General features: G+C 35.5%; 2 protein-coding genes across 6 annotated transcripts; one reads left to right on the top strand and one right to left on the bottom strand.

Annotated features, from left to right (window-relative positions):
* Window positions 1–1,784: 1,784 nt before the first annotated feature.
* Window positions 1,785–3,617, bottom strand: LOC112729777 (UPF0481 protein At3g47200). Its single transcript, XM_029293532.2, has 2 exons — window positions 3,092–3,617; window positions 1,785–3,009 (listed from the first exon to the last, which is right to left on the bottom strand). Exons 1-2 carry the CDS (start codon window positions 3,095–3,097, stop codon window positions 1,915–1,917), a joined length of 1,101 nt encoding a protein of 366 aa, XP_029149365.1. The 5' UTR covers window positions 3,098–3,617; the 3' UTR covers window positions 1,785–1,914.
* A 378-nt stretch (window positions 3,618–3,995) lies between these two features.
* LOC112757086 (putative disease resistance RPP13-like protein 1) lies at window positions 3,996–14,298 on the top strand. 5 transcript variants are annotated; one of them, XR_003814607.2, is made up of 6 exons: window positions 3,996–4,763; window positions 5,570–5,676; window positions 8,283–11,838; window positions 12,037–12,091; window positions 12,291–12,363; window positions 13,624–14,298. XR_003814607.2 is itself a non-coding variant. In XM_029293531.2 (6 exons), the coding sequence occupies exons 2-6, from the start codon at window positions 5,659–5,661 to the stop codon at window positions 13,626–13,628; spliced, it is 3,702 nt and encodes a 1,233-aa protein (XP_029149364.1). In that variant the 5' UTR covers window positions 3,996–4,763; window positions 5,570–5,658; the 3' UTR covers window positions 13,629–14,298. The 5 variants fall into 5 exon arrangements, 2 of the variants coding, with proteins under 2 accessions (XP_029149364.1, XP_029149362.1); XR_003814606.2 differs by having other exon boundaries at window positions 12,013–12,091; XM_029293531.2 differs by having other exon boundaries at window positions 12,296–12,363.
* Window positions 14,299–15,473: the final 1,175 nt, after the last annotated feature.

Here is a 15,473-nt window from a genome sequence, read left to right as displayed (position 1 = left end):
CAAACTATGGTTGAGTTTGAATTTATGTGTGGTTCATTTGATGTTTAAATTAGCTTTAACTTCATTTTCTGCTTTTTCAACACATCACTGTTGCTATGTGTTTTCATTTTAACTATCAATTCAATTAGCATACCCAACAGTTATATAAAATCTGATGCGAATGTAAAAGTTGCACGAATGCTGAAAAATTTATAACGTGATTCTTTTGAAGTTACAAATACTATATCGCATGTAGCTTGGAAAAAGATATATTATGGATTAAAATATGCCTGTTGGAGCATTATGGAGAAGATGCATGAAACAAATACATGATGACATGTGAAGGAATTTCTTCAGCTTGGTGCAGAACAAATTATAAGAAGAGTATTCTAAAGCAAGTCACGTGAAATTTGTCTTATGAACTGGTGAAGTCAATTTTCTTCGGCTAGAAAATTAGTTGTGGAAGATGATTCTGGAATAAAAAATAAGATAATTGGAATGGATTTATTAAAATTTAAAACATTTTATATTTGTAGGAGGTTGAGGAAAATGAAATTCTTATGACAATTAGAAGTAGACATGTTGTTTTCGGGTGCAAATTATTCTGCCTCATTAACTAAGCAATTTTTGTTAGGTACAAGACAAATTTTTTTTTGCTGACTTTAGGTACAAAACAAATGACACACTAAAATATAGAGATGAAAAATTAGAAATTTGTATAAAATATAAAAACAATTGAATAATTTTTTTTGAGAATTATAATTTTTCTCTATAAATAACACTCTCTCTTGACAAAAGGTGAACACACTTTTCTCTACATATATAGAAGAAAACTACTCAAAGAAATATTATGTTATTCTATCTAGATGACTTGATTGAAATAAATTAAAAAAATACAATTTATAAGTGAGTCTTTTCAATATAAACCGTCAATTAGAGATATATAATTCTTATCTTTTTCAACCATTAAAATTCTAAGGTTATAAACTAAGATTGTTTATTACCTTTCATTTTATTTATTTATTTTCTAAAATTAGCTTTACTAATTTTCACAATTTTAACTCAGTCTCCACTAGAGAACCAACTAGGAGTCTAGCCAACTAGTTAAAAAACAATTCTATTATATAAAAAAAAAAGACTTTTACTACCCTAATTTTTTAAATTTCAAAACTAAAAGTAAAAAGAATTGACTTGAATTGGCTTACATGTAGTCGATTCTCTAGACTTTTCTTTTACCTTAATTATTATTTGTAATAAGAAAGTGAAATGTTGGTAATCTTCTATATTTCATTCCTTACATATACAAGGCATACTATGTCATACATTGAAATCGCATCTTTTTTCAGTTTGTCTTGCTGAGAATTTGTACCTTGATTTTGGTGATCTAACTGATATTTAGCCTCAACGTTTATTTTTCTTATGTAAATTTGCGATTTCAACTATTTTTCTTATGTTCTGATTATAAGATGATAAAATCCTGCATGAGCTAAATTTTCCCTAGAAAGGTAGAAGCCTAGAACTCATATATATGGGGAAGGACAATATATATGACGAAAAGTGTGATAATTAGATTCTTACAACGATTGATCCCATAAATAGGAATTTAGAAAATTAGGGTTAGGATTTTGTTTGAAAAAAGAGGAATAAAGGTATTGTATGGATTTTACATCATCCATATTATAACACTTTGATAATTCTAAAGTATTTTTGGTAATTCCGGTTCATTAATCTCAAACCCTAAACCAATTATTGATTCTGAAATGTGCTGCAAACATTAATCCAAATTCACAAGGTGGCAAAACTACTGCAATGTTCAACATGATTCCAAATCTATTCCATTAACACATACATGCTCCTACATCACAATTGTGCATTCAATTTTAAACTTGAACAAAAAAGAGAGAGATAGAAATAGCAATTTTTTCTAGCTGATGCCTAATGGCCTTTAGCTGCATAATGTGTCTGCTTAGCTGAATAAACTGTCTGCATAATAGTGAGAACCACCACCAAAGTGGCGGCGACAACGGCAATGAATTTCCACACGGTAGGGATATGATCGCGTATCAAAATCCTGAAGCCATTTCGCCCATAGTACACAACATTCTCAAGAAGATGCCTGCAGTTATGCCCAGTGATTATAGGCCATTTGCAGAACGCTTCCGTGACTAACGTAGGTCGTTTCTCCTTATTTAGTTTCTCACAGACTTCGCTATAACTCGAATCCATGTGTTCAGCACCAGCACAGATTGTGCGAAACATTGTCATAAGTTCTTTCTTGCTTTTCTTAGGCATATTATTTACTATCACTCCCTTTTTTTGGAGCAGGTGAAGGTCGTGCTCGCAGCATATCAAACTTTTGAAGAAGAAAGCATATGAAGTGTACTTGCCTCTTACCCAAATCCTGCTCTGTTCCCAAGCAATCAAGTTTCTCCATCTCACATCAGTTGTTTCCTTAATATGCAGAGGCGGTATTTTTAGTTCCTTTTCATCATCGTTGAAGATTATATTAAAATCAAATACATCAACAAGCTCATCATAGTTAGCATTGACATTGGGATTGGCATTGACATTACCGCTAGGGTTACCGTTAAGGACATTGTTACTTGTTGCTGCTGTAATGGTTATCCCTGCAGCTTGAAGCCTCGTGGTGCATCGCTTTAGCTCTGGGCGTGCTTCTCTGGTTTCTGGGCTGTTTTCTCCAATTGTGGACAAGTGCATTAATTCAAGCAAATGAGCGAATCCACTTTGATTTTGTGAACTGTAACCAAAGGCTTTGCTCATGAGGTTGGCCACACGGTGGTCCTCACCTACTCCCCCATTGTTGACAGGGAAGAGATTCTTGTACAACCTCTTGAGAACAACGAAAGGGATCTGATTTTCCAGCATCGAGATATCATTCAGCACACACTCGATCGCTTTCGTTGTCTCCAGGAATGGGTCTCTGGAAAAGTTTTTCTTCCTCTCGTCTGGTTGCAGATCCCTGTACTGGCCAAGCTTGTGGAGAAGCTCTAGCAAGAAACAACCATCCACCTGTTACAATAGTATGTAGTAGAGTAATTAGTTATTAGGGTGCCTTTAGAAATTTGTGAAGAAACAACTAACTCATTATTACCATCATGATTTTCGCGAGGAAGCGCGAACCACACTGTCCAGCTTGAGAATGTCGTTGCCCAAATTTTCCAGCGTCGAGGCGGCATTTTTGGTTGTTTGTCTTGATCTGTTGTTGGTGTTGGTTTGATCACTATCACTACGCTCAAGTAATTCCCTCATGTAACGCAATTTAGGTTCTTCCATGAGGAGGATTTGCCTTGTGGCTCCCCTGTGTAAGGGTCCAATGGATACCACTTTTGGCTTGTAAGATTCTTCTTTGGGCTCTCGAATCTCTTCTGGGATTCTTGAAATGCTGCTTGCTTTAACTTCTCCGTGGTCAATAGATCCCAGAATCACTTGAACGGGAACTATCCAGTCAGATGTCATCTTGAATTTGAACAACAATACGAAAAAGAAACTAACAGAGAACAACAAGTCAATCTGAAGTCAATGTGGAGAGAGAAACACCAGGTGACCAAAAGAAAGAAAGAAAAGGAGGTCCTTCAATTTTGCCAAGTATATTTTTCGTCCCAAAAAGATTTTATTACAGTGAGATTTTTGAATTTTAAGAAGTTATTCTATTAAAATTAATTAAATTAAATTTTTATAATTCAAATTTAGATTAATTAAAATTTATATACATTTTATAAGGATTAATAAATAGTGTTTATTAATTAAAAAATAGTAAAAATTTATTAATTTAATTTAAATAATTAAATTTTAGTTTAATTTAATATTAAAATATTTAATAATATAAAATTATTTCTATTTTAATTAAAATATTTAATTAATTATTATCAATATTTTTAATAATATAAAATAATATTTAATATTATAAAATTATTTATTTTTTTTATAATTAAATACTAACTAAATTTCAATAAAAATACTAACCCTTTAAATATCCTTATTTATAAAATTCTTGCACGTCTCTTTTCCAAACCAAATCTTAATCCTAACTTTCTAAATTACCAACACACCAATCAATAAAAAAAAAGGAAAAGGATCGAGAGAGAAACAAAGGAGGAGAAGAGGACGAGGAGAAAAGGGAAGGGCGGCGCTGGCGGATGAAGGACTGCTGCTCGCCGCCGCCGTTGCAGAGAGGGGAGCCAGAGGAGGAGAGAGAAAGTGACACGAGAGGAAGAGAGAGAGACGAACGAGGAGAAAGATGGATCGAGAGAAAGGCAGCGCCGCTGTCGTCGCTGGAGTTGTTGACAGCCGCTGTGACAGTGCATGGAGAGAGGGCTTTCGAAGGGAGAGAAAGAGTTCGCAGAGGAGAGGAGAGAGAAACACGACTAAACACGAACAAAGAGGGGAGGAAGAACTTGCCGGAGAAGGAGACCTCGTTGTCGTGCCTCTGGTCGTTGGAAACGGCGTTGATTTCGTCGGAAACCACCATCGGACCCACTGTCGCTTGTTCAACCCTGCCCCTGTTTTGGGTTTCCCTTTGTTCGCCGAAGCCCCTGTTGCCATGGTGGTTGCTACTGGAGTTGGTTGATGCCGTCGTTGCTACTGCTGGAACCACTGTGCTTCCGCTTGTCCGAAATTGCTATCGGACCAAAACTGTCGCCAGCTCCACCTTGTTGCTGTCCCAATCCAAATTCTGTGCTCTTTTATTCCATTCTACGTTGACCTTCCTCACCTTTTAACTTGGCACTTCGAGTTTGGTGTCTTCGGTCCCTTATGACCAATTTGTGAGTAGGCTTTACATTTATAATTATTTGATTTTGCATCTATAATTATTTTGATATAGATCTATTATGATCTTTGAATTATATTCACTATATTTGTCTTAAATGATTTTAATTTGATTAGAAAAAATTGATTTATCGGAGTTGAATAATTTGTTTTTGTGAAGCTGATATTTACGAACTTTACATGAAGCCATATATATTTTTTTATGAAGCTTTGTATTATTCTAAAATATTCGATTTTGCTTGAATATTTTTTTTGAAACATTGAAGTATAGATAGTTAGATACTCATTTACATACTTTGAAATTGTGAAATACGTTTGAAATTTTTTATGATTAAAAAAATATGATGAGAAAAGATTCAATTAGAAAGTATTATTTGATTTGATTTCATACCGCATAATGTGAAAGATTAAAGAATTTGTTGCGTTTGAAATGATATGTTTTAAAGAAAACCATAGTTAATGAAAGTCATGATTTTAAGTTAGAAACATCTTACTCAGACCTTAGCTAGCATGGGTATTGCTAGCCTAACGTGCAGGCCACACGTTCGATCTGTTATTTGGTATGGACACACGAGAGAAAAAGGCTACCCTTAGAGGTGGAGCAGCCCAAGTGTCGATTAGCTATTTGATTTGATTTTTGTATTGAGAACTCCCTTATTGATTCACTTATTAGTATCAACTACTATTTTCTTATTAAAATTACTTTGATAATAATGTTTATATAGTCTCATGTGGATTATAGATATATTGTCTAATCACTGAGTTACAAAACTCACTTCGTTTTGCTAAAAATATTTTTCAGGAATAAATACACGAATATGTGAGCCTTTTCTATTCAAGAATAATGATCTGCAATGGGTAGCTATTCTTTGTTGAATTCGTAGACGCTATATGCTCCATATATCACAGGTAAGATCCAACCATATTTATTTATTTTAATTATTTTGTTAAAAATGTGTGACTATTCATTCTTCAAATTGTAGATATATTAAAAATATTTGTAACTTTCTTATTTAACTTATATTCGAATATGTTAGGCTTGCTAGGGACTATTTTCCTAAGTGCCAATCATAGCTCTTTTGGGGCCGTGACATCCCTGAACTTGCAATTGAGCTTCCAACTCGTCCTTGAACTTAAAATTGTCCCAAATTTATCCCTTCGTAACAATGGTTGTCCCTGATGCGCTTTCTGTCCATCGCTTGTCATCAGAAAGTTGAGCTGGGCTGATTCCTGCCAAGCTGACACTATAATAGCTAGCTGACATGGCAAGGGAAACTTTACTTTTACAATTTGGTCTCTTTCCCCGTTTAAGACCTTAATCCCCAAATTATTTTCACCGGATTCTCTTCCTCACTCTCTTATTCTTCTTCTTCAACTACTCTCACCTTCCTAAATTAATCAACACTGCAACAATAATAACATCACCTTCAATACTTGCATGCTCATAAAATTCATCGCTGATCCTGTTCCTGACATAGACATAGCAACCTAAACAGAAACAATCAGAAAAAACCAACAATTACAGAATAAACAAAAAAGCAAAAAATTAACCATTATAGCTATGTTAAAATAGAATCAGCAGCAACAATTACTCAAAATGTTAAACAATAATGATTGTATAACTAAAAAAAAAAAAAACTCACATTGGCCGCACGCAGAAGGGGAAAACCGATCGAGCCAGAGGAGAGAAGAGGGAGGTAGATGGAGACAGAGAGGAGACAAGAGAAGAGCATAGACGCGCGAGCAATGGTGGCGACGAGTGGAGGGGGAGTTGCCGTGAGTGATGGATAATAAGAGCGACCAGTAGAGAGGGAGGTAGCAGCGAGCAGTGAGGGTAAGAAACGAGACAATGCGGTGGCGTAGATGGACCGGCGATGGCACCGCGACTAGATGGAGGTTGGCGAGAGGCGATGACAGGGAAGGTTGAGGCTTTGTGCTCTGCCTCTGTTGTGTTTGAGTGCTGTGAGTGTGAGAGACTAGGTTGGGGAGGGGAGGGAGCGGCGCGACGTCGAGAGGGAGGCCAGCGAGAGGCGGCGACAGAGAAGTTGAGGAAAGCTCTGCCTTTGCAGTGTGGTTAGTGTGTGAGTGTGAGAAAGTAAGGTTGGGGAGAGGGTCTCGAGGACCATTAGAGTTTTTTTTTTATATATATAAATACAAAACGACGTTGTTTCAGTGCCAACGTGGTAGGAATCATGCCAGTTCAGCTTTCCAAATCCAATGACAAGCAATGAACAAAAAATACTTTAAAAATGACCGTTGTTAAATTCAGGGACAAAATGAAATCGAAACTCAATTACAAATTTACGAACCACTTTGAGATTTAACTCTTTATTTAGTTATTAATTTACCTTCAAACAACAAAAAATAAAAGGTTGCTGTTTGATAGAAATCATGGAGGGAAAAATTACAAAAGCATATATACTTGTAGATTCACTCCAATGATAAGTCATCTATTCTATAATAAACCAAGCCCATATAAATAGTTTAATTTTAAAAGTTAGTAGTTACATATATTTATTTATGTATCCCTACCTAATAATAATTTAATTTATTGGGATAAATGATCGATTTGATGATATAGTACAAACAAAATTTATAACTCGATAATTGCATGAGAAAAATAAATCCATTGTTTCGTGCCAAAAAATATGTGGTAGCATGCATGAAATCTAAAATCTAAAATCCATTGTTTCTATTTTGTAACAGTTTTCTGTTTTCTTTTCTTTTTTTTTTTTTCTGTTTTGTAACAGTTTTCTGTTTACTTTTTCCTTCTTAGCTTCTCTTTTATTTGCTATAAATAGCAACCCTTGATAGTATGTAACGGATTGATTCCATATTGAATTGCTGTTTTGTAACAGTTTTCTGTTTACTTTTTCCTTCTTAGCTTCTGTTAAGACTTAAGAGTTATTTGCTATAAATAGCAACCCTTGATAGTATGCAACAGATAGATTCCATATTGAATGCAATTCAGTATTACCCATCATATGATTTTGCATAACAACTCCGCTAGAGAGATAATGGGAAATCTAAACAATGTGAACAATGAACTGCAGATTTAGCCCAATACATGTAAAAAATAAAAAATATTCCACAAATTACCTAAATAAAAAAATCTATTTAGTTATTCCAAAAGAAATAATAATTCCAAATCCTAATTTACCAAAGCATTTCACTCCAATATCCTCTTCTTTTCCAACTGGCTGCCACCCCCACCTTCATCCCACTTCACTGTCGCTACTTGAGAAAAAAAATATCATTCACTTTATGACTGTAACGATATCACCACCACACAAAACACAATAAATAATTAAAATATGTAACACTAAGCAATTCTATATCATAATAAGGACACTGCAAATTGCCAACACTTACCTGTGCTTGAGAAAACCAGAGATTTTGAGTGCATTGCAATCTACCCACAACCACTTCCTGAGTCACCTTTCTTTCTTTCTTTTCTTTGTTGTGATCTCATCATCTCCTGAACTTGAGCCTCAATCATGGCTGCAAAACATCAGGGTAGAGCTTATCTCTCTTCCTATGTTGATGCTGTTTTGAACAAGCTGTCTTCACTTGATGTCAACTCAACCCCGGAAGCAAAAAAGTTAGCTGACCAGAAGTTGTTTCAAAGATTGAAAGCGAGTCTCCGTGCCACTCGACCTGTGCTTGATGATGCTGAGCAGAAGCAGATCCGAGACCAAGAAGTCAACAAGTGGCTTGTTGATCTCCAAGATGCTCTTTATATGGCTGATGACTTGCTCGATGAACTCTCCACTAAAGCTGTCACTGCCACTCCCACTCAGAGGGATCCAGGTAACTCTTCTTCCTGGTCTCACTCTGTTGATTCAATTTTGGAAGATGGTGATGACGATGAGATGGGGGTAGTAACTAGGATGCAAGACATAGTTGACAAACTAGAGTCTATTGTTGAAGAGAAAGATGATCTTGATCTGAAACAAGGGGTTGCCAAAGATCTGGAGGACATGTCATGGAGAATTCAATCATCTCTGCTTGAAAGTCCTGATATATATGGCAGGAACGATGACAAGGAGGCCATCATAAAATTGTTATTAGATGAAACTTGTGATGATAAATTGTCTGTGATCTCTATAGAAGGTATAGGTGGAATTGGAAAGACTACTTTGGCTCAGTGGGTTTACAACGATGTCAGATTGAAGGACAAGTTTACCATTAATGCATGGGTGTGTGTTGCAATAAAATTTGATCCTGTTAATGTTACCAAGGCTATAATTGAAGACATAGCTTCTTCTCCTTGTAATATGGTTAACTTGAATTCAATTCAAACAGAATTGAAGGAAAAGTTAACGGGAAAGACATTCTTAGTAGTTTTAGATGATGTTTGGGATAATCAGCAAAATTTGTGGGACAATTTTCTAAAACCTTTTTTGAGTGGAAATAAAGGAAGTAAAATTCTTTTAACTACTCGTAATAAAAACGTTGATTCTATAGTGTCAACTACAAATCTACATTATAAACTAGATACATTGTCCAACGAAGATTGCTGGTCTTTGTTTTTGAAACATTCAACTATTTCTACTAGTTCTAGACAATATGTAATCTTAGAACAAATTGGTAAAAAAATTGTTGAAAAATGCAAGGGATTACCTTTGGCTGTGAAGACACTTGGGGGTTTATTGCGCAGTAAGGATAAAGTAGAGGATTGGGAGAATATACTGAGAAGTGAAATTTGGGAGCTTCCGGAAGATGAGAGTAAGATTGTTGCTGCATTAAGAGTTAGTTATCACTATCTTCCTTCAAATTTAAAGCGGTGTTTTGTTTATTGCTCGTTATATCCCCAAGATTATCAATTTGACAAAGATGAATTAATCTTGCTGTGGATGGCTGAAGGTCTCTTACAACCAATGGAAAAAAACACATTAGAAAATATTGGTTGTGCTTATTTTGATGAATTTGTTGCACGATCATTTTTTCAACTTTCTAGTGCTGATGCTGGATTATTTGTAATGCACGATCTCATGCATGATCTAGCAACATCAGCAACATCCTTTGCTGCAAAATTCTTTTTCAGAGTCGACAAATTTGGCAATCCACACATGGCAGACAGCAAAACCCGTCATTTGTCATATAATCGGGGTCGAATCTCAAAATTTCCAGAGGCCTATAATGGAGCAATCTATATGAGAACATTTCTACCTATTGATGTTCAATCAAATGATATTGAAAGTGATTTTTGGCTACAACAATTAAAGTGTTTAAGAGTTTTGTCATTTTGTGGCTTTAAAATCCTATCATTGCCTGATTCAATAGGTGAGTTGATCCATTTGCGTTATTTGGATCTCTCTGAAACACCTATTGTCACATTGCCTGAATCATTGTGTAGATTATACCATCTCCAAACATTGAAGTTGAGGGATTGTGAGAAGCTAGAGATGCTTCCTAGCCGCATGCAAGATCTTGTGAACCTACGCCATCTTGATATCAGGGGAGCTTATCGTTTAGAAGAGATGCCAAAAGGAATGAGTAAGTTAAAGCATCTGAACTTCTTAAGTGGTTATATTGTAGGGGAGCAAGTGGAGAATGGGATAAGAGAACTGGGAGCACTTGACGATCTTCATGGCTCACTTTGCATTTCCAAATTAGAGAATTTGAAAGACAGTGGTGAAGCCTTGGAGGCAAAGATGGGTAACAAGAAGCACATCAACATTTTAGAATTAAAATGGATTTCAGATGATGATGATGTTTTTCAAAAAGAGAGAAACATACTTGTGGAGTTACAACCTCACCGAAACTTGAAAGAGTTATCAATTGATGGTTATAGGGGTGAAATATTCCCCGATTGGTTAGGCTTTTCTTGCTACTCCAATATCACTGAGTTGAGTCTGATTCGTTGTAAGAATTGCGGTCAGCTTCCTTCACTGGGACAGTTACCGTCTCTGCAGCATCTCAGGATTTTTGAACTGGATGGTTTAGAGAGAATTGGTGATGAGTTTTACAACAACGCTGGATCATCTCATCATGGGACACCCTTCAGATCTCTTGAAACTCTGGAATTTTGTGATATGCCTCGCTGGCGGGAGTGGCATATTCCTAATGGGTTTGATGGATTTCTGAAACTTAAAAGCCTTTCAATACAAGACTGTCCGGTGTTAAGTGGAGATCTGCCTGCTGACCTACCGGCTCTGGAGAAACTTACCATTAGGAATTGCGAAGAGCTTGCATGTTCACTGCCGCGAGCTCCCAAGCTTCACCAATTAAATGTAATGGGTTCTGGGCTGTTCTGGTATGGGTATGCGGCACCGCATGATGTAGTAATTAAAAATACTCAGCTGGCGAAGTCCATATTGGAGTGGCTGCCCCACTTCCAATCGCCGTGTCTCGAACGTTTGAAAATCCACAAGTGTTCGTCAGCCATATCAATTTCAGGAGACTCTTTGCCGGATTCATTACAATTTCTGAAAATCTCGGGTTGTTCAAACTTAACAATCTCAGAGCCACTGCAACACAAGTCCCTAACGGAGATAATTGTATCGGGGTGTGATTCACTGACGATGTTTCCATTGGGGGCCCTTCCAAATCTCAAGACACTATATATCTCAAGTTGCCGCCGTTTAGTATCCGTGCCGGCGCTAGGCTGTGCTGCACCCCACCTAGATATACTGGAAATACATGAATGCCCAGAAATGGATTGTTTTGGAGAGGAGTGCCTCCCGCCGAGCTTGACAACTCTTGGGATCAGAAGATGCCAGAAACTAGAGAGGTGGATAACTTGGAGGGGTTTGCAGAGTGAAGGCCTTACACGTCTTTTGTTTCATCGATGGAATGAAGTTAAGTGGTTCCCAAGAGAGGGTTGCCTTCCTGCTTCCCTCCAGTATCTACATTTGTCGTCTTTTTCAAATCTGGAGACGCTAGACTGCAGGGGCCTTCACCAACTCACCTCCCTCAAACAATTAAAAATTGAAAACTGTCCAAAGCTGGAGAATATCACACAACAAAACCTGCCTGCCTCCATATCAAAACTCCGCATCAAAGGAGAATGTCCATTGGGGAGCAAGCTGGAAGAGATGAATGACCCACGGATTCAATGCGAAACAGGTAATTGTTTTTGCTCTCATCTTCCCTAAACTCACTGCACGCTCTCAGTTACAATGCTAATAAATTATGTGTGCCAATTTTTCCAATGTTGTTAAAGATAATAAATTAGATGCTTAGCGTAGAAGGGAAAAGAAAAAGTAAACTTTTTCATGATCACGTCTTTTCTGCTTACAGTAGTATATGCATGCTTGATTGCAGACTCAGATTATGATTCAGACTCAGTCATGATTGCTAGAAGAGATGAACGACCCAGGTAATTGATTTTGCTCTGATCTTCCTTAAACTCACTGCATGGTCTCCAATTACAATGCTAATTGTTCCCACCAAACATTCTCATTCCCTTGTTAATATGCCAAACCAATTTTTCCCCTTAATTTTTAGTATATCTTTTCACTCTTAGATCTTAGCCATAATTTGTACTGGTTACTCACTATTTGTATGGTTGATTGTAGACTAGGAGGATGAGTTTCGTGCATTCTGATTTTCCACCATTTCTTCACGGACTCTTAATATGTTACGTAGCAGGTGCGTTCGTACTTTATGAAATACATTATTCTCTTTGATTTGCAAACTCATACCATTTCGAATTACCAAAACAGAACATACTTTAGTTATGCCATTCAATTTCACTTTTCTATTTCTGTCAGATTTGACTTCATAGAATTTTGCTTTTCGTTTTAAAACTTTTGGGCTCTGTTTGTCTTATAGAATTCTGTTATGTGTTGCTTGTCAGAATTTTTCATCTTTAATCCATATTTGATTAAACCAAGGTTCTTGAAGAGAGAAAAACCCACAAATTCAATCCAAAAGTGATGACAAATGTAATTAGGAAGCAAACGGCTTACTTTACTTATATCATCTTCTCTGTTTCTTACATTTGTGTCATTTTGGGTACTTCCTAGACAAGTTTTAGATTTTGAAGATGCTCCAGTTTTTAATTCAATTTGACAAGTTTTTTTTTCTTTTTTTAAAATTTTCCCCACATACTCTTTGCATTGGGTCTTCCTCATTTGACCTCATCGAATTCTATTATGTGTTGCTAATCTCACTTTTATTATCATCTTCAATCGAAATTGATCTGCCCAACATTCTTGCAGTTAATTCAATTTGCAGTTTTTTGTTTTTTCTAGTTATGACTAAGAAAATATATTTTTTCGAGTTATTTTTTTTTCAAAGATCTTTTAGAAAAAGAAAAATAATTTTATGTTTGGATATCTCATTCAAATTATTCATTCAAGTTTCATGGTCAACCATCACTAGTTCATTCCGTCCAAACTCAGTTTTACCAGGGAATACGGTGAGTTTTACTTGGGAACTTAGGAACAAGATTATAGGAGTTGATCGTAACTCAAATTTAGTTAGGGTTTTAATTTCTTCTTTACACTTTCTGTTTGAGTCTGTTTTGAATCTCTTTCTCTATTGACTAGTTTCCTTACATATATAAGATTGATATGAAATGGAATTGATGATCCAACATTTTCAACGGGTAATTTGTTTTATTCTCTCTAGAAGTTATTGCATGTTGTCCAAATGTTTACTTTATGTACCAAGATTTTCTTTTGCATAAGAAAATTCATGTAGATTTTTTTAATTTTATTTTCTTCAAGTGTTTAATGCCTGAGCATGTGACTGAATTGTGATGATTAATTTAGACACTCAAACTTTGTTGATAAATGTGGTGTTTTTTGTTTCCTTAGTGAAATCGGCATTATACTTATTGTATGAATTATTTGTTGATGTTGTAATAATCTTGGATTTCATCGAGCTAACCTGATATTACATCAGAGTAACTTGAATTTCTCCGTTCAACCATGGGCTTGATCTATAGCTGAACTCACAAATGGAACATCAAAGTGGATTATCCTAGTAGACATGCTGTGCCTTCTCATTCTGCTGTTTTAATGGAAGCCGAAGAGAGAACTTCTGTGGTTTCACTTTTGCTGCGTGCAAGGGCGTAAAAGTCAATCAATTTTACATTGTATAAATGTGTGCTGGTGTTTACCATAATCTCTCCAATTTGAATTAATCAATCAAGGGTGACAAGGGGCATCACATTGACTCAAATAGCAGCAACAGTCTAATGCCTGAGAACGTTGAAGATGTTCACGACTGAAAAGTGCTCAATGGCACATAATCCAGTCTTACAAAATATATCTAAACATTTTAATTTTTAAATTCGATTTTCTTTTTGTGAGGGATAAAATAATTAAGAATAAATTGCTTGTGTCTCACATGAAACCAATGTCAAATCTGTTTCTGAAAATGGTGAGTTTTTACCAAGGAATACCCTGAGTTTGAGGTGGGGATGTTAGGACTTTAGAGTTCCTTTGTAACTTTCTATTCTGTATTTTTAGTCAGGGTGTTAGTGTCTTTTTTACACTTTCTGTTTGAGTCCTGTTTGAAACTCTTTCTACATATGTATCTTGTGCATAACGAATGAGGCCATTCAGTTTCAAATCATCTACTGTCTCACAAAGTCTTTAAGCAATTTTTTTTCTACACATTTTGGTTTACATTTTTATTTTGCAGCTCCTTCAACAATGCCTAGTGTCAATAGGGGCATCGAGATATCGAAGTGAGAGATAATATAGTTTCTGTTTGCTTAGTTTGGTTATGCAATTTTTATTTACTCACTATTTGTGATGTAAATTTGTGTTCTCTACTTTATTTGTAGAAATGTGAGCCTATATGAACAAACATTATTATATATTTCTATCATATGTGGCAACTGAAGTTTCATGTTTACAATAGTTACATTTTACTGCAGTAAGTTAGTTTCCTCTCTGCACTCGGCAGATCCTCTAAATCAAGTTTGAGGGTGATGAGTTTGAAAAACTCTAATTTCATTTGATGATGAACAAATATTATTAATTTAATTAAATTACAAATTTGTCAATTTGATTTTTAGTTCATATGTATTAATTAATAATTTTGTCGTGCAGGTTATATGTATTCTGGTAAAAAAGCCAAATTGTATTAAGAAAAATGTTTCAGCCTTGTGCATTATTGATATATTTATTGGCTGAATTATGATCATGTTATTTGGGCCGAAAAAAAAAAGAAAAATGATGCAAATCCAAATGTGAATCTTACACAGCATTGGTTCAAAAATGTTTAATGTGGCTGAATTTATATTATTCTTGTTATTGGGCCAGATTGAATTATTGTTATTAGCCCAAATTAATTTTGCTCGACACTAGCTTGATTGGTTCGAAATGAAGAAAAGAGAAAAAGCAATTGCCTCTTGCTTCCAACGGATCTCTTTCTCTCATGTGATGGATTCCAAATTTAATTCAATTATCATTAATCACATAGGAACAATGAAAGAGAAATTGGCAATTGATTTGATTGCTGCCTTAATGGTACATGCTACTCAGCAAAGGGAAGAAACAAATTCAATTAATTTCATTCTCTTTCCTAATTCAAAGCTTTTCAAATTTCTCTCTTTTCTCTCTCATCTCTTCTTCATTCGGTCATTTCACAAAGAAAGCATGGAAGCTTTTGCAAGCTATCAGAGTAATGAAGAAGAAGCTAAAAACAAGCTAAAGACCATTGTAATGATGACAAGAAAAGAAAAGCAAAAAGTATGCTGTGGCTGAGATCTTCACCAAAAAGGGGTAAGATTTGGTGAAGTA

The sequence above is a fragment of the Arachis hypogaea genome, chromosome 2, assembly GCF_003086295.3.
Source record: "Arachis hypogaea cultivar Tifrunner chromosome 2, arahy.Tifrunner.gnm2.J5K5, whole genome shotgun sequence".
Taxonomy (NCBI): domain Eukaryota; kingdom Viridiplantae; phylum Streptophyta; class Magnoliopsida; order Fabales; family Fabaceae; genus Arachis; species Arachis hypogaea.
This window is presented reverse-complemented; position numbering and strand designations above follow the sequence as displayed.

Excerpts from the sequence above, each read along its gene's own strand:
- LOC112757086 (XM_029293529.2), top strand. Across the intron at positions 11,839-12,012 it reads ACGGATTCAATGCGAAACAG|TAGTATATGCATGCTTGATT; the intron begins GTAATTGTTTTT and ends TTCTGCTTACAG. Across the intron at positions 12,092-12,295 it reads AGAAGAGATGAACGACCCAG|GAGGATGAGTTTCGTGCATT; the intron begins GTAATTGATTTT and ends ATTGTAGACTAG.